The 19,213-nt window shown below is 37.3% G+C and overlaps 1 protein-coding gene across 1 annotated transcript in view; it reads left to right on the top strand.

Annotated features, from left to right (window-relative positions):
* SYTL5 (synaptotagmin like 5) overlaps positions 1 to 19,213 on the top strand; it is a 256,002-nt gene that overhangs the window by 132,652 nt on the left and 104,137 nt on the right. The window contains 1 exon segment of the mRNA XM_043996939.1: positions 16,084 to 16,293. Within this exon segment, the coding sequence (XP_043852874.1) occupies positions 16,084 to 16,293 (210 nt within the window).

Raw genomic sequence — 19,213 nt, 5'->3', positions numbered from 1 at the left:
AAATTTCAAAAAACACAGTACATACACACAACCTTAACTGAGCTCTCATCCCCCTCTCACCTGAACTATTGCAACAGCCTTCTAATTGGCCTACTTTGCTTTCAAGTAATCAGCAGCTACCAGAAATGACTCTCCCAAGTCTTAAGGTCTGTTCATGTCACACACCTTCCCTCACCTCTCTACCCCACTTATAAACTGCAGTGTTTCAATTTGAACTCTAGAATCAAATATTATTTTACCTATATCTCATCTTTTGCAAATGCATATTTATGGTAAGTTTTTTATAACATGCCTAAATATTAGTATACGTAGCATTGCATGTAGTTTAGAATAAGCACACATACACATATTAAGGGCATGTGCTAGTAATTTTTTTTTTACTGATAAGAGTGCACTGATCACAAAATCTTTGGAAACTACTGGTTTAGGCAATTTTAATCTAGGAAAAGATTAATGTCTCTGCAGACTTCTAGATTTCACTGTGAATTCCTTCTTCTAGACTATTTTCAAAGAAAATATTAATTGGAGTGCCACTTTCTTAACATTTCCCCTATGGAGAAAAGCATTCATTTTTCCCTGTCCTTTGTTGCCCACATCTTTCAGTTCTTGACAAAACTTTTCGGTCCTCTGTCTGTAGTAAGCATGATTTTTCAATAGCCTTAGATTTAGGTTGAAAAAGAAACAGCCTTTGGTTTGTTTCAAAGAAATACTTGATGAGGCTTCATAAAGTGTATGGACACTGATATGCTATGCTAGCTGTGGTAATGACTTCTGTGAAAAAAATTTATAAGTAGAAGTTAGATAAGTTAGATGCAATATTCAAAGTTTCAGGACTAGGAGAATAAGCATATTCCATTTTTTAAAATTTACCTAAGGGGCAGCTAGGTGGCGCAGTGGATAATGCACCGGCCCTGATTCAGTGAGTATCTGAGTTCAAAATCCGGCCATCGACACTTGACACTTACTAGCTGTGTGACCTTGGGCAAGTCACTTAACCCCCATTGCCCACAAAATTAAAAAAAAAAATTTACCCTAAGATCAGGCAGCATAGCTGCACATTGCTAGGAAATACGTGTGCCAGTCATTGATGAGGTTTCTTTTCTTTGACCACACAGCTGTTGGGGCCACTTTCAAGCTTAAGAGGCCAAGTTACAAATAGGATATAGGTTCTTCAAATGGTGGTTTTAATAGCAAATCCAGGGGTGGTATTGAACAAAACCATGCAAAAACTCTTTGCCAACCACCAATTCTTCTCTCCTCGTCATGTGCAAACAGGAAATTATCAGCAACAGTAATAGCATCATCTTGGATATGAATGATGGGTAGATGTGTTCGCCAGGACATAACGTTAGGATCCATAGTGCCAAGCTATTTGTTTGAGGCTTCTGACATCATTTAGCTCACACTAATCATCTTTGTAGCATTTTTTTTTTGATCTCCATACTTTGGGTTCTATAACACAGTCATCATTTCCCGGGATCTCTCTTGATTCTGCTGTTATTATATGGAAACTGTTTTGTTTTATTGGAGATTTACTTATTGAGAAACCAGGGCTAATGTGAAAAGGCTAATGCGAACTCCACAGCACCAGTGGCATTGCAGGCATTAATGAAACCTTAATTTCATCTCAGCATGAGTAGAGAAGCAAATGAGCCATATCACTTACCATCTTTACTCATTATCTTCCTTGGTTCTTCATGACAATCCAGGATTAAACTGTGATTGTTTAAAGGCACCAGCGATACCTCTGAGACTGTTCAATCTGTACTTTCCTTCCCTAAACATTTAATTCCCCCATTCTCAGTTTCTTAGTGTAAAGAAGGGTTCATTGCGATTAAGTCAGAAAAGATTCTCAAAGGGATGGTAATGCTTAAGCAATCTGATGGGAGCTGCTGATGAAAGCAGTTCCTGGTGTGAAAACAGTTGCATGGAAAGAAAACCCTTCTAAAGAGAGCTGAAGATTTCCAAAGGAAATTTTAAAGTTATGTTTGGGTGTAGCGTGTACCCAGAATGCAGAATATAAGTACCTTTGAGGGCAGGGGCTGCTTTTATTCTTTATCTGTGATCTCTGGCACTTAGCATAGTGCCTGGCACACAGACATTTAATAAATGCTTGTAGAATTGAGTTGAATTAAGGCTAGCTTGGTGGCACAGTGGATAGCTTGCCAAAGCTGAAATTAGGAAGACTCATCTGACTTTCTGAGTTCAAATCTAGCCTCAGACATTTATATGCATGAATCTGGGCAAGTCCCTTAACCCTGTTTGCTTCAGTTTCCTCATCTATAAAATGAGCTTTCCCAAGAAAATCTCAAATGGGCTCATGAAGAGTCGGAGACAACTGAACAACATCGAGTTGAATTAAATTGAACCTAGGAATGGATTCTCCTCTTCATTAGCATCCTCTACTTGGGATAATAAACTGATTTCTGTCCCCCTTGAGACTTTATTTCTATATATTCTATAAATTTTTGGTGACTACATTAGTATAGCAATGACAAAATTCTATAAAATAAAGAATGCAAAAATGGTACCTTTCATTAAAATAAAGAATTTTATCTTAGTGGGGGAATGAATGTTATGTAGTATTCTTTACATTTATCCAGTATCGGCCTTGTTGGCTTTTTGACTTAGCGCCTATATTCCCTTCCTCACATTTTCCAGCTCCCTTGTCTCTACCCCTAAAACTGGCCAAGAAATGTCAGAGGACAGCAGAGAAAATAACATGGCTCTGTCCTTACCAAGAACAGTTTCCTATAATTTTATTTTTACGGTCCCAGTCTCTTGTCATGAGACTCATGCCACAAAGGCTCACCAATGGGGTCAACTTTGTTTCCATACATGAGGTTGTACTGTTAAATCTATTCATCAGTAAGTTAAATATTTGTCAAATGCCGACAGTGAGCCAGGCATAAAAGCAAAACTCTCCGTTTGCCCCCAGCAGCTCTGCTTGGTTTTGATTCCAACATCATCATCATTATGTCTCTGCACCAGGTATCCCTGGCACCTCCCCCGCCACACACACACACACACACACACACACACACATCACTTTTCAGTTTTTGTCTATTGTCTTCTCCCATTAGATTGTAAGCTCCTCGAGGCCAGGTTTTTTTTTTTTCATTGGTATCCCTAGTGTTTAGCACAATGCTTGTCATCTAATAGGTACTTAAGAAATGTTTATTATAGTGTAAGACAAAAATGAAACCGTTCTTTCCCTTGTGGAGTTTAGATTCCATGGAGAGGTAGTATATATAGAGAGATGTATATGTAAAATAAATATAAGGTAAATTTATTGGAGATTCAGAGGGAGGGGTCTGGCAACTAGGGACAACAAGAATGGCTTAATGTTAAAAACTTTTTGAAGGAAACAATATATTTAAAATACACAGATATACACTATCTATCTAAGCGGCTAGGTGGTACAGTGGATAAAGCACTGGACTTAGAGTCAGGGAAGACCTGAGTTCAAATCTAGCCTCAGCCATTTACTAGCTGTCAGTTAACCTCTATTTGCCTTCATTTCCTCAACTATAAAATGGGGATAATAATAGCACCTACTTCTCAGGGTTGTTTTGAGGATAAATTAAATAATATTTGTTTAAAAAGAAAAAAAGAAAAAGAAAATAGAATAATATATAATAAAAATAAAAAATAAAAAGCACTTCACACAGTGTCTGACTCATAGTAGGAGCTATGTAAATTCTTATTCCTTTCCTCTTCCTCTACCTATTGCCCAGGTTGTTGTGAGGATAAAATGAGATAGTTTTTGTAAAGCACATTGCAAACCTCTATGTGCTAAATAGATTCTAATTATTGTCATTATTATCTTATTATTTTCATATGTGAAGAAGTATAAGAAAGTTAGGCAGGGACTTAATTATGAACTACTTTTATGAACCACACAGGAGAGCTTCTAGTTGATCCAAGAAGCATAGAGAACCATTGGAGTATATTGAGTGAGGGAGTGACACCATCAGGCCTATACTTCAAGAAAACCTGTTTGGTGGTTGTGTGAAGGATGAATTAAAGAGAAGAGAGATTTCAGTGAGGGAGACCAATTAGAGTGCTATTTAAGTAGTCCAGAGGTAATGAGGGTCTAACCTAAGGTGGTCCCGTATGAATAGAGAGCAAACACATTTGAGGCAATGACTTTTATTAATGGCTTTCTTCTGGAGTACTCTTTCTCATGAATTATTACTCCTCTTTGTTTCTAGGCCTTCTCTGTTTTTCCTTCTACTTTGAAGGGCCAGACTTATCAGATTTATGTGGGGAATTTTCTACTTTCCTCTCCACCCTCCTTGTAATATAAAGTCCTTTTGATTAGATTCAAAGAGCAAATATTTTTAAGTAAGTTTTTATTGATATTTTCTGATTCTTATATTACCATGGTTATCCCATGTATCACTCTCCCTCCCCTTCTCAGGGTACCATCCCATATGACAAAGAATCATTTTTTAGAGAGCAAAAACAAAAGTCACTTTCTTTCAAACTACCCAAATACTGATGACATTGTTTTTTAAAAATAATAAACATTTTTATTTATAGTTTTGACTTCCAAATTTTATCTCTTCTTCTCTCCCTTCCCTTTCCCCTCCCTGAAGTGGTAAGTAATCAGATATGAGTTATATATGTACAATTATATAAAATATTGAGTCATTTTGTACAAGAAAACTTGAATAAAAGAAAAAAATGAAAGAAAGTGAAAAATAGCATGCTTTAGTCTGTGTTTGGTCAATATCAGTTCATTCTTTGGAGCTGGATAGTATGCTTCATCATTAGTCCTTTGGGATTATCTTGGATCATTGTATTGCCGAGAATAGTTAAGGCATTCACAGTTCTTCATCAAACAATATTTCTAGGGCAGCTAGGTGGCACAGTGCATAAAGCACTGGCCTTGGATTCAGAAGGACCTGAGTTCAAATCCAGCCTCAGACACTTGACATTTAACTAGCTGTGTCAGAGTCACAGAGTAACTTAATCCTCATTGCCCTGCAAAAACAAACAAACAAACAAAAAACAATATTGCTCTTACTGTGCACAATGTTCTCTTAGTTCTTCTCACTTCACTAAATATCAGTTCATATAAGTCTTTCCAGGCCTTTCTGAAATCATCCTGTTTGTCATTTCTTATAGCACAATAATATTCCATCATTGTCATATACCACAACTTGTTTAAGCCATTTCCCAATTAATGGGCATTCTTGGATTTCCAATTCTTAACTACCACAAAAAGAGCTGCTATAAATATTTATGTACAAATAGGTTTTTTCCTCTTTTGGGGGATGTCTTTGGGATATAAACCTAGCAGTGTTATTGCTGGATCAAAGGGTTTGCACAGTTCTATAGCCCTTTGGGCATAGTTCCAAATTGCTCTACAGAATGGTTGGATCTTTTCACAACTCCACCAACAGTAGATTAGCATTCCAGTTTTCCTGCATTCCCACAAACATCCAATATTTTCTTTTTTTGTTATATTTGCCATTCTTATAGGCATGAGGTGATACCTCAGAGTTGTTTTAATTTGCATTTCTCTGGTCAATAGTGATCTAGAGCATTTTTTATGTGACTATAGATAGCTTTGATTTCTTTGTCTGAAAACTGCCTGTTCATATCCTTTGACCAATTATCAATTGGGGAATCACTTGTATTTTTAAAAATTTGATTCAGTTCTCTATATATTTGAGAAATGAAGCCTTTATCAGAGATACTTGTTTCAAAAACTCTCAGTTTTCTGCCTTCCTTATAGTTTTGGTTGCATTGGTTTTGTTTCTGCAAAAGCTTTTTAATTTTATATAATCAAAATGATCTATTTACATTTTGTTTTGCTCTCTATATCTTCTTTGGTCCTAAATTCTTCCTCTGTTCATAAATCTGACAGATAAATGATTCTATGATCTCTTAATTATCTTATAGTATCATCCTTTATGTGTAAATCATGTACCCATTTTGACCTTATTTTATTATATGGTGTAAGATGTTGGTCTATACCTAGTTTCTGCCATACTGCTTTCCAGTTTTCCAGCAGTTTTTGTCAAATAATGAGTTTTTATTCCAAAAGCTTGAATCTTTGGGTTTATCATATACTAGATTACTATAGCCATTTACTATAGTATAATTACTACCTATTTTGTTCCACTGATCCACCTCTCTATTTCTTATCCAGTATCGGGTTGTTTTGATTATTACCACTTTAAAATAAAGTTTGAGGATGACAATCTTAAAAATAATGGAAACATTTTCATATAACAGTTTGACCTTATTGAGTCCCTTGTAATTGGTCTTTAATGTTTACCTTGTATTCTGGATTTTATATGTGGAATTTTCCATTAAGTTCTGATCTTTTTGTCACAAATATCTTAAAGTCTTTGAATTCATTAAATGTATATTTTTTTTTCCATTCAAGATTATACTAAACTTTGCCAAGTAAGGTTTTTTGGTTTTGTGGCTTTTTGTTTGTTTGTTTGTTTTTTCTTTTCTTTTGTTTTTTTTTTTTGGCAGCAACCCCAGCTTGTTTTCTCATTGAAATAGAGTTTTCCAAGACTTAACGGTCTTTTAGTGTAACAGCTGCTAGTTCTTGTATAATTCTGATTGTGGTTCTGTAACTTTTTTTTCTTTTTGCTCATCATATTTTATCCTTAACCTGGGAGCTTTGAAACTGGCTATGATATTCCTGTAGGTTTTCATCCTGGCATCTCTTTCAGGTGGTAATCATGGATTTTTTCAGTTTCTGCTTTATCCTCTTCTTGTAGAACTTCAGAGTAATTTAATTATTTCTTGTAATATTGTATCAAGATTCTTTTTTTATTGTAAAATTCAGGTAGTCCAGTAATTTTTATAGTGTCTTTCCTTGATCCATTCTGGCAGTTGTTTTTCTAAGGAATTATTTCACATTCACTTCTATTTTTTAAAAAATTCTTTTGATTTTGTCTTATTATTTCTTGGTGTTTTATAATGTATTTGTTTCTCTTTGCCCAATTTCAGTTTTCAAGGAGTTGCTTTCTTCCTTCAGATTTTGGATCTCTTTTTTCAGTTGGTTGACTTTCTTTTCAGAATTTTCTTAATTTTCTCAGATTGCTCTTATTTTTTCCTAATTTTTCCTCAGTTTTTCTTATTTGATCTTTGAAATCTTTTTAAAGTTCTTCTAACAACTCTTTTTGGGCTCATTACCATTTAATGTTACTCTGTAGGGTAGGAGTATTGGGGTTTTGATTTTTTGCTGTTGTTGTTTTTTACTTCATTATCTTCCTCTGTATATGAACCCAGATCTTCTCTATCTCCATAGTAGTTGTTTGTGGTTGGGTTCTTTCTTCTTTGCTTAGTCATTTTTATTTTGTTTTATTTTAGTTTTAATAGCTTATTGTTATAATCAGCTCTAGTTCTAGGGTTTGGGGAATGGTGCTCCAGGCCTCAGATTCTTTTTACTGTTATTTTCTAAGTTTTGTCAGGGGCCTGGTCTTGATACTCCTCTCCACTCCCAAGCCACAGCTAGGGTTCCCAGCCATGCTATGCCATGGAAGTTCTTGTTGCATGCAGACCCTCCAGTGGCTGCAACCTTCATTTCTCCCCTCTGGTCTGGAACCTAAACCAGGGACTTGTCTTTCCTGTAAGAGCTCACAGCCAGCAGAATTCCTGCCCCTCTTATACCTGCACTCATCAGGTGTGTGCTAGCTCCTTCTGGCAGTCAGTCCCAGCCCTAGACTGTACCTGGTCAGCACAGCTGGGCCTGGCATCCCCTGACAGCAGATGGTCCTTCAGTATTCCCCTACTTAGATGTCTGACCCCAACACTCTCTGTGAGGTAAAAGTTGCTCTGGCTAAGGCTGAGGCTGCCTCCCAACCCAGCTGCCCCCATGGTTTGTTGTTTATTGTTTCCACTGAGAAGGCTTAGATGCATTTGCACTTCACTTGTGCCAAACCTCTGTCCCTAAAGTTTTTCTGGAGGTCGTCTCCAGTTGTCCCAGGAGGACCACTGCTCTACCTCAACTCTTGTTTATTTTTGCAGCTGGGGTGCTGCTCTATCTTGTGCGTAGAAGTCTGGAGAGCAGGGAATTTTCTGACCTACTCTGCCATGTGGCCAGAATCCCTCCCCATTACATTTACTTTTGATTTCTTTTAGTAATTGTTCTTTCTGTGTTTGTTGTTGTAGTTACTGTGAATATTGTTTGCTTAGTTCTGTTTGCTTCTCTCTCCATTAGTTCATATAATCATAATCATCATAATTTGCTGTTGTTGAGTCGTTTTCAGTTGTGTCTGACTCTTCATGGTCTTATTTGGGGTTTTCTTGACAAAGACCCTGGAGCAGTCTGCCATTACCTTCTCCAGCTCATTTAACACATGAGGAACTGAGGCAAACAGGGGTTTAGTGACTTGCCCGGGGTCACAGAACTAGTAAGTGTCTGAAGCCAGATTTAAACTCAGTTCTTCCTGACTCCACACCTGGTGCTCTATCCATGATCTTTCCATGCTCCTTTGTATTCATCATACACAATGTTTCCTATAGAACAATAACATTCCATTACATTCATGTTCTACATTAGCTATTCCTCAGTGATTGGTATTTATTTATTTATTTATTTATTTATTTATTTATTTATTTATATTTATTTATATTTATTTTTTGCAGGCAATGGAGGTTAAGTGACTTGCCCAGGGTCACACAGCTAGTAAGTGTCAAGTGTCTAAAGCTGGATTTGAACTCAGGTACTCCTGAATCCAGGGCCGGTGCTTTAACCACTGCACCATCCAGCTGCCCTGATTGGTATTTATTTTGTTGCCAGTTCTCTGCTATCACAGAAAGTGCCACTATAAACATTTTGGAGTATATGAGGACTTTTTCTTGTCAATGGCTTCCTTGAGATATAAGCACAGTAATAGAATCTCTTGTTCAAAGGATATATGTTTTAGTCACTTCATTTGCATAATTCCAAATTGCTTTTCCAAAATGGTTGTACCATTTCAAAGCTCTACCAATTATGTATTAGCACTTAATTCTTTAAAAATTGTGTTTCCCTTATGAACCATTCTGTAGTTTTCCTATATTTCCAAATGATCTTGAGAGGATCCATAGAATTCTCTTTGTCATTAGATAATTTTCCTTCATATTATAAAGCTTCTTCAATGTGTTGCTGCAACATTTAAATTTTTAAAATTTGTTTCTCCTTCTGTCTTTATGATAGAAGGAAATTCACTGTTGCTTCATTTGTTTTAAAGCTAAGCATCTACCTAGTCTTTCTCTCCTAGACTTTTTTGTCTTTCAATCTTTTTCTTAAATTCTCAGTAGCTCATCTGGCTTTTCTTACTCTTTAACACCTCCACTTTCCAGGACTGCATAGAAGTGTCTTCACCCTCCTTAAGTATAGATCCAGCTGGTTTCTTATTTAGAATTAAACTCTGTGTGGATAGGACTGGGGGAAGCTAGATGGTGCAGTGGATAGAGCACTGAGCTTGGAGTCAGGAAGACTCTTCTTCGTGAATTTGAATCCTGACCTTGGACATTTACTAGTTGTGTGACCCTGGGCAAGTCACTTAACCCTGTTATCTCCTTTTCTTCATCTGTAAAATGAGCTAGAGAAGGAAATGGCAAACCATTTAAGGAATTTTACCAAGGAAAACCCCAGATGGGATCATGAAGAGTCCTATACAACTAAAAAACAAATCATCATATGGAGAGGACTGACCCCAGCCAGCTTCCAGTCCCATTCTCCTACTAGCTCTGCAGCAACATTCACCTCCACTCTTCACCCTCCATTCTCTACTCAGGTTGACCTCCCTTTCTTTTGAATAGCTGGACAGAATCAATATTTTGTAATTTCTTATTGGGTATAGGAGGGTTCAGACTGAATCATTTCCATGAAGAAAACCAAGCAGGGACCCCAATAGCTGAACCCAGAAACACAAATCTGGAAAATCCTGCTTGCTCTGTCTGTATCCCACTTATGGATTGAGGAAGAGGTAGTCAGTAGGTACTTTAAGTATTTTATTTCTCTAAAGTTATTTCATAAAGCTATTTCTTTGGACCATGTTTTTCTCTTTTTTTCGCTTGAGAATTAAAATGTAGTTTTTCTAAGTTTGTTGACGACTTTCTTAGGTTGAAGAAGTATTTAAAAAACAATTATTTCACCATCCTGCTCATTAACTGAGCTGTTTTTTCAAATTATACTCTTCGGAAATGTTTTGCTATCCAGCACAATTTTCCACAGCTCTCCCCACATGCAATGGCATAATGAATGATTCTGAAGGGCAGTAGCTCCAAGAACTATAATACTAGTGTGTCTATATTATTTTCCATTTTAATTAAAATGCCTTCATGCTTGCAAGCTGATTTATTCTAGGCCCGAATTCCTATTATCCCCTGGGACTGCAGACCCAGAGTAATTTTTTGTGGTGGCATTAGCTTTTTGTCTAGAAGGCATGAAAATGGAATAACATAAACGCCTGGTAAAATTGCTTTTAATTTCTCAGAACAGATCCAGCACCTCTACCTGAAAAAGCAGTAGATAGTCATGAAAAAATCAGCATCTGCTTTCCTTTATTTGTGATTCTAGTGCCCAAAAGTAGGATTCTTTTCATGAAGAGTTTGCCTCTGGATTTCTCTTCTTTCCCATTTTGTATCTTGTCTGTTTATCATCCTTTATGATACTTAATGATCATCACCTCTGGGGTTTTTTGGTCCCTCTGTTACAGAGCGATATCGATATTTGAACAAATGATACTTTATTATACTTGTGCCTTGAGACACTTAAATGTGGGCTGTGATCTCTAAAGCTGTATAAGTGTTCTTAGAAGCCACATGAACTCATTTCATTATTTTAAAATCTGTAGCATTTATAAATGTCCAGAGGGATTTTTGCAAGGGTTGTCTTGGACAATACTGTGAGAATCATGTCCCTCCTTTGAATACAGAAAGACAGACGAGATTTTGGTCTCTGTGAGTCTATATAATTGCATTCCAGGGTCAGTACCTCTTGCTTTATATTTTTTCTTTTTCCTGGGATTTCTAGCTTCTCCCCTCTCTGAGGTCATCCTTTATAACCATTGCAGATTAGTATTACCTTTACACAAATCTGATCATGTCAATCTTTCATGCACAAAGCCTTTTAATGGCTGCTAATAACCTACTGAATAAAATACAAAATCCTTAGCCTTGATTTCAAGACCCTCAACAAATTGGCCCCCTCCACCTTTCTAGCCTCCTCTCAGCCAAACTGAATATATCCCCTGTCATTTGGTCTTGAGGCCTTTGCTCACACTGTTACACAGGACTGAAATACCCCATCCTGATTTCTACCTGTCCACATCAGATATAATGTGTCCCATGAAGCCTTGCCTCCAGTCAGAAATGAGGCAGGCATGGGATTTTGCATTTTCTCTCATACATGTATTCCATTTTGTATCACTGGTAAACCCAGCCTCACATCATGAATTTTCTCCACAAAAGCATATTAGGTGAAACACTGTTACAGGGGACAGTTCCACAGGAATAAACCTGAGTGGATCAGTGAGCATTGAGTTGGCTAGAACAAAGCCAAGGTGGTTGGAACCAGAGAGAGGGAATGGGGTTGAGGATGAAAAGAAAACAAGGGCCAGCAGGTGTGGGAAATTTTTAGCCTATAGAGCTGAGTGAGAGGAGATAGAAACAGTTAGGGCATGGAGTTAGCACATTGCCTGATATACAGTAAGCGCTTAATAAATGCTTAGGCAGTCAATAGTAAATGAACAATTATGCAGTGCCTACTGTATGCTCAGCACTGTGCTAAGGATAAAAAAGTTTAAAAAGGAAAAGATAGTCTCTGCCCTCAAGGAGCTCACAATCTAATTGGCTTGACTTGTTGACTTACAGAACTTGTGGGTTGGGAAGAAGAATCAGACCTGCCATGATCACAGATCTGTGCAAAGGCATCATAACTATACTTTTTTTTTTTTTTTTGGTGAGGGAATTGGGGTTAAGTGACTTTCTGAGGGTCACACAGCTAGTAGGTGTCAAGTGTCTGAGGTCACATTTGAACTCAGGTCCTCCTGAATCCAAGGCCGGTGTTTTATCCACTACATCGCCTAGCTGCCCCCCCCCCCCGCCTTTTTTGTTTTTGTTTTGTTTCTTTGTTTTATAGCTATACTTTAAAGACATTATAGTGAGATTTAATCATAATATTCCCTACTATATCATTATGAAATGAGGTTACTCAGGGCAACATCATAAAGAGTATATGTATAGTTTGTATATATGCCATATCACCATATCCTTATTAGATCAAGTAGGCATGGTGTCAGGCAACTAAGTGACACAGTAGGTAGAGTTTCAGGCCTAGAGTCAGAAAGACTGATCTTTGTGAGTTCAGATCTTTCCTCAGATATTTACTGTGTGACCCTGGGCAAGTCACTTAACTGTTTGTCTCAATTTCCTCATCTATAAAATGATCTGGAGAAGGAAATGGCAAACCAATCTGGTATCTTTGCCCAAGAAAACCCCAAATGGGATCACAAAGGTTTGAACATGACTGAAGAAAAAGGCTAAACAACAAGGCATGGTGTCTCATTTATGTTGTGTCTCTCCTAAAACCATATTCCATGATGATTAATATTTTAAATTCTTTTAAAGAGTCCCCCGAGTTTCTCTCTACATAGAGTACATTCCACATGTTTTAGTCAGAAGACATAGATAATAGTCTCAGTCCTGTCATTGTGTAGCTATGTGACATTGGACAAGTTATTGGACTCAAGTTCTCTCCGCTTTAAAATCAGAATAATACCTCATACTCTGCTTACCTCACAGGCTTATTAGAAGGATAAAATGAGGTCATGGATATGAAAATGTTTTGTCAAACTGGTTTTATATAAGATAAGGGATTAATGTTAGTATGACAGTGAGTATGGTGTTATCTTAATTTTGGAGAGGATAGGATAGTAGAGGAGACGGAGGGAGAAAGAGAGAGAGACAGATACAGAGAGAAAGAGACAGAGAATGTGAAAAAGGGCAGATACACAGAGAAGATACTAAGCAACATGGCTACAAGTGGAGTACAAAAGTGAATGTGTGGATTTGAAAGGGAATGAGGGAAGGTTTTCTGGAGTCAATAAGTCTTGATTAGGGTACTTAAATAAGTTGAATGGAGATGGTGGAGATGAATTGGCAGGGAGACAGGGAGGAATGGCAGATGTGTGGATGCATAATGGGGATGAGTCATTATGATGCAAGGAACTGATAAACTGATTAGTGTACCTCATGGACTTGGGAAGGTTGAACAGAACAGTTGATCAACAGCCCTGAATACTAAGCCAAAGGAGTTTAGATTTGTTAGTATATCTCTGGGTCATTTTAAAGCCTCTTATTTTGGTGGTCATATCTAGCATTGGAGGACCACTGCAGTGAAAGGCCGCTGTTATATTTTCGGTTCTCACCTATTGCTGTCACCTAGGTAGAGAGGGAGCAGCAAAACTTATGAAACAAGATTTTTGTACTTGCCCTTAGACTGAGGAATGCAATTGAGTTAGGAGGTGGTACCCCAAAATGTGATATTCTGGAGAAATTAAGCGGAGATATAAATTAATCCTGGCAATGATAATTTATTTTATTTTATGTCATGTTATTTTTTAGTTGTTTCAGTCATGCCCAACTCTTCTTGACTCCTTTTGGGGTTTTCTTGGAAAAAAGAGAAAAAAAACCCATTTATACAAAAATATTTATAGCAGCTCTTTTTTTGTGGTGGCTAAGAATTGGAAATCAAAGGAATGCCCATCAATTGGGGAATGGTTAAACAAGCTGCAGCATATGATTGTAATGAAATATTATTGTACCTTAAGAAATGACAAATAGGATGATTTCAGAAAGGCCTGGAAAGACTTATATGAACTGGTGTATGTGAGCAGAACCAGGAAAACATGGTGCAGAGTAACAGTAGTATTTTATGAAGAGCTGTGAATGACTTAACTATTCTCAGCAATACAGTGATCCAAGACAATCCCGAAGGACTAATGAAGCATACTACCCAGCTCCAAAGAAAGAGCTGGTATTACTTGAACACAGACTGAAGCATGTTATTTTTCACTTTCTTTCATTTTTTTCTCTGATTCAAATTTTCTTGTACAAAATGACAAATATGGTAATATTTTGCATAATTGTACATGTAAAACCTATATCTGATTGCTTACTGCCTTAGGGAGGGAGAACAGAGTGAGGGAAGGAGGGAGAGCATTTGGAACTTAAAACATTAAATAAAAATGTTTATTATCAAGAAAAAAAGAAAACAAATGAGGAAAAGGACCATGACCCAAAAGCTTCAGCACTAATAAGGAAATCTGCTTGCCTAGATTGATTCAACAAGCTCCCAATACCAACTATCAATGAGAAGATAAAATCTGCATTACTTCAAGCTTCCATCTAGTTCAATCACTTAATGAATGAGAAAACTGAGGGTCAAAGAGGTTAAGGGACTTGTCTGAATTCATAAATATGGCACTGCAGGATATAAATTCAGAGTCTATGACTCTAAAGCCAGCATTCTTTTCACTGCACCCAAATTCCTGCGGGGAAAATGAACAACTAAACAAAAAAATCCCACAAAAAAACCCTTGAGGATCAGAGTGACTTACCTAGGGTCATAGAGTTAGAAGTATAATAAGCAGGATTTGAACCCAAGTCTTCCTGACAAATTCCAGTACTGTTTGCTACATTAGTAGTGTCAGACTCAAATAGAAACAGATCCCTTCCAATCCCAGAAAATCACAAATTAACATTATCTATGTTGTATTGTATTTTTGTTTATCTTGTTAAAACACTTCCTAATAATATTTTAATCTGGTTTAGGCAGACTGCAGAATTTGTTGGTTTGAGGCCTATTACAATGCACACCTCTCAAATGAAATAACTTAATGTACTTTATAGCTGTAAAATACTACATAAATAAAAGCTAGTGTCACTGCCATTATATTATTAATTTAACTCCTATCCCAAAGCCCATTAGTATGAGACTCTTTCCTTATTAGAGGAGATGAATGCTCTGCCCTGCATGAGGGGTGGGGGAGCAGTGATCAGAGTTAAGATCTGCAGTTTTCAGTCACTTCCCCTTCTGGAAACTTCAAGGCTAGTCCTTTTGGAGACTAGTCCAAATGTAAGTCTTCAAGCATAGCTTCAAGTCATCTTTGAGCTTCCTGAGAGAAGATGGATGAGGCCAACCCCACTACATGTTACTAAAGGAAAAGACTATGGGAAGACATGAGAGAACTGGTAATCTCCATCATGGCCCTATTACCAGCTTGTTACATTAAAGACTTCAGGGGCCAGCTAGGTGGCAAAGTGGATAAAGCACCAGCCCTGGATTCAGGAGGTCCTGAGTTCAAATTTGACCTCAGACACTTGACACCTACTAGTTGTGTGACCCTCGGCAAGTCACTTAACCCTCATTGCTCTACAAAAAAACCAAACCCACACAAACCATTACCATTTCTATATATTACCAACAAAGTCCAGCAGCAACAGAAAGAAAGAGAAATTCCATTTGAAATAACTGTAGACAAAATAAAATACTTGGGAGTCTACCTGCCAAGAAAAACCCAGGAACCATATGCACATAGCTATAAAATACAATATAAAATACAGAGAAATGCAAATTAAAGCAATTCTGATGTATCACCTCACACCTATCAGAATGGCAAATGTAACAAAAAAGGAAAATATTAGATTTTGGAGGGGATATGGGAAAACTGGGATGATAATCCACTGTTGGTGGAGTTGTGAAAGAAAGCAGTTTGGAACTATCCCCAAAGGGCAACCAAACAGTGCATACCCTTTGATCCAGCAATATCACTGCTAGGTTTATATCCCAAAGCTATCCCAAGAAATTTGCATTTCTCTGATCAATAGTGATTTAGAGCATTTTTTCATATGACTATAGATAACTTTGATTTCTTTGAAAACTTCCCATTCAGATCCAGTAATAGATTATTTTGTATCCTGCAACTTTGCTAAAGTTGTTAATAATTTCAAATAGTTTTTTAGTTGATTCTCTACCTTGTTTTCTTAAAAGTAACAGATGAAGGTCTTATTAAGTCAAGTTAACTTTGATGAAAAATTCTTTTTTTCTCCTTCTAGGAAGTTGAAAAATGAGCTTTTAGAAGCAAAACGGAAAGGTGGGAAGAGGCAGCAAGATGGCGGCAGGATTTGTGTTCGATGTCAGAAAAACCTGGGCTTAATTTTTGACCGGGGGAACTTATGCCAAGCCTGCATGCTCCGAGTTTGCAGTGAATGTCGGATTGTAGGCATTGATGGCAACTGGAAGTGCACAGTCTGTGCCAAGATTGCGTAAGTCCCATACTTTTGCCTGGAAGTCAGAGGTTTTAACTCTTTAAATCATGGAAGTGGGGAAGAAAATGGAAGGATTGATTTAAATATGAGAATTAAGAATGGAAGAGAAAATATAGTTCTGCTCCTCAGACTTGGAAATACTCTGGTGTAGCCTTGTTGTATGTGTGTGTGTGTGTGTGTGTGTGTGTGTGTGTGTGTGTGTGTGTGTGTGTGTACTCAAACACACATATAAGATCTTTGGAGTCACTGTCATGGGGAGAACAGGGCTGTCAGTTATCAGTGACAAGATGACCCAAATAGTCTGTTCCTGCTAAATGCTGTGCACACACACACACACACACACACACACACACACACATAATCTCATCCTCACCATAAACATTCAATATAGGTACTATAATCCCCATTTTACAATTGAGAAAACTAAGGCAGAGGTTAAATGACATAATTAGAGGTAGGTTATATTAAAATGAAGTCCAGAGATGACATCAGAGAAAGAATGTAAGACCCCCACTCAAGCTGATCTGGCAAAAATCCTTTCATCTAGGTTCCATTTAATCTAATAAGTAAGTCCTTTGACAAACAGATCTGACTCCACCCAAGATTCCTTTTGTGATCTTAGGTCTGGTTTGACCCAGATGAATTTTACTTTAAAGGACTTAGACCTTGAGTGGGGGTAGAAGAGAGGACTAAGAAAGAAATGGAGATCACTGGGTCCCCCAAGATATCAATTATTAATAATTATCTCTCATGGTATACACATGTTGTATTTATATATGTGTATATGTATACATATATGTTTATATGTATAATGCTTACATATAGCTATATATGTCTCTGTATGTATGATACGTACATATACATCTGTATGCAAGATACCTGCAAAGCAAATACCATTTTAGAAGCACAATCAGTCTTTAAACCATTTTGTAGGTGACAGAAAACGAAACAGAGAGAAGATAAATAACTTTCCCATATTTGGCCTATGGCAGAATTAGGACAACAAGCCAGGTCTATTTCTCAGATCACTGCTTTTTCTATTAGAGTCTTCTGAAAGATTTGTCCTTAGTGTCTATAGATGAAAAAAATGTAGGGTAATAACTTCATTAAGATCCTCCTGATAAGAAATGGAAGATTTTGCTCACTGGATCTTACTTTTAAATTGAAAAGTCTATCTTTTTTACTTTATCCCTCTGTCATCTTTTCCCTTTCCACAGAACCATAAAATTCCAGACTTGGAAGTAACTCAGGTCACTGAGGCCAGTCTTTCTATGTGAATGCCTTCTCTAACATCCTTGACAAGCTGTCTTTGAGTCTTTGCTTGAACATTTTCAGAAACAGGGAACTCAATCTCCTTCCCAAATTCCATCCTGTTTGCTTATTTTTTTTCCTTCCCTCTCACACTTTTTTCCACATCCAGTCCTATGCCCAGAACAAAAAGTTATCTTGTTTTGCCACCATCACTTTTTCTGTGATCAAGTGAGCTTATCCCTGCCCTCCATAGCTACTCCTGTCACCTCACTCATTGTTTTCCCTGGCAACATCCAGCTGTCAGCAGTCTGGACTGTCAGAGCAGCATTTAGCTTTAAAGACCTGTCTATTGCTTTATATTAAAAACTTAGGGGGGGGGCAGCTAGGTGGCGCAGTGGATAGCGCACAGGCCAGTCAGGGGTCAGGAATACCTGAGTTCAAATCCGGCCTCAGATATTTAACACTTACTGGCTGTGTGACCCTGGGCAAGTCACTTAAGCCCAATTGCCTCACTAAAAAAAAAAAAATACTTAGGGAAGTGTTCCTGTAGTAGTAGTTCCCTCTGGCTCTTGAGAATTATTCTGTCAGCTCACAGTCCTTTACTGTTTACAACAGTTAAAAGATTTAACAAGAATTCACAAACATTTTCCAGTGACTACTCTGTATATGTAACACATTACTGAGTACAGAAAAAGATAAAGTATTTATTAAGCATTTCCTTTGTACAGAGCACAAATAGAAGTAAGCAAGTTGATGAAGTTACAAAGTGGTTAAGTGTAGATATTAATATAGTGCTTTAAGATGTACCCTGCTCTCAAAGAGCTTATATTCTATTTGGGAGAAGACAACAACACATGAAGGAGAATTGGAATGGGTGGTGGTAGTGGTATGAGCCTGCCAATGTGATGTGAAAATGACAACAAAAATAAATAATGGTAGCGGGGCAAATAGATGGCACAGTAGATAGAGTATAGGCCCTAGAGTTAGGAGGACCTGAGTTCAAATCCTGCCTCAGATACTTACTAGCTATGTGACCCTGGGCAAGTCACTTAACCCCAATTGTCTCCTGTCCCCCATAGATAGATAGATAGATGATAGATATAGATGGTACATGATAAATAGATAGATAGATAGATAATTGCAGCTAGATAGTCTTTGATCACAAGGATTTTTCTTTCTTAATATCAGAAGGCAACACAGAAAGGGAAATTGAAAAGGGGGAGAGGGGAAGTAGTACTTGCTGGCCAGTATAGTTTAAAGATACTAACAATAACAATAGCTAGTATTTATCTAGAGCTTTAAGGTTTGCAAAACCCTTTACAGATATTATCTTGATTGTTCTTTCACAACATGACTAATGCAGAAATTTGTTTAATGTGATTGTATATATATAACCTATATCAGATTGCTTTCTGTTTTGGGAAAGTGGGAAGGAAGAGAGGGATGGAGAAAAATTTGGAATTGCAAATCTTGTGAAAACAAATGTTGAAAACTATTTTTACATGTAACTAGAAGATAATAAAATACTTTATGATTAAATACAGCAAGAACAAATATTATCTGGAAAGGAAGTGGTACGGAGGCATGGTCTGGACAAGTTCAAAGTTTGCCTTAGGTTAGATTCCAAGGTTAGGGGGCAGGGGATGGGCAGGAAGGGAAAGGAGAT

This window comes from Dromiciops gliroides, chromosome 3 (genome assembly GCF_019393635.1).
Source record: "Dromiciops gliroides isolate mDroGli1 chromosome 3, mDroGli1.pri, whole genome shotgun sequence".
NCBI lineage: Eukaryota > Metazoa > Chordata > Mammalia > Microbiotheria > Microbiotheriidae > Dromiciops > Dromiciops gliroides.
Note: the sequence above shows the minus strand (reverse complement) of the source record. Positions and strands in the feature narration are given on the sequence as shown.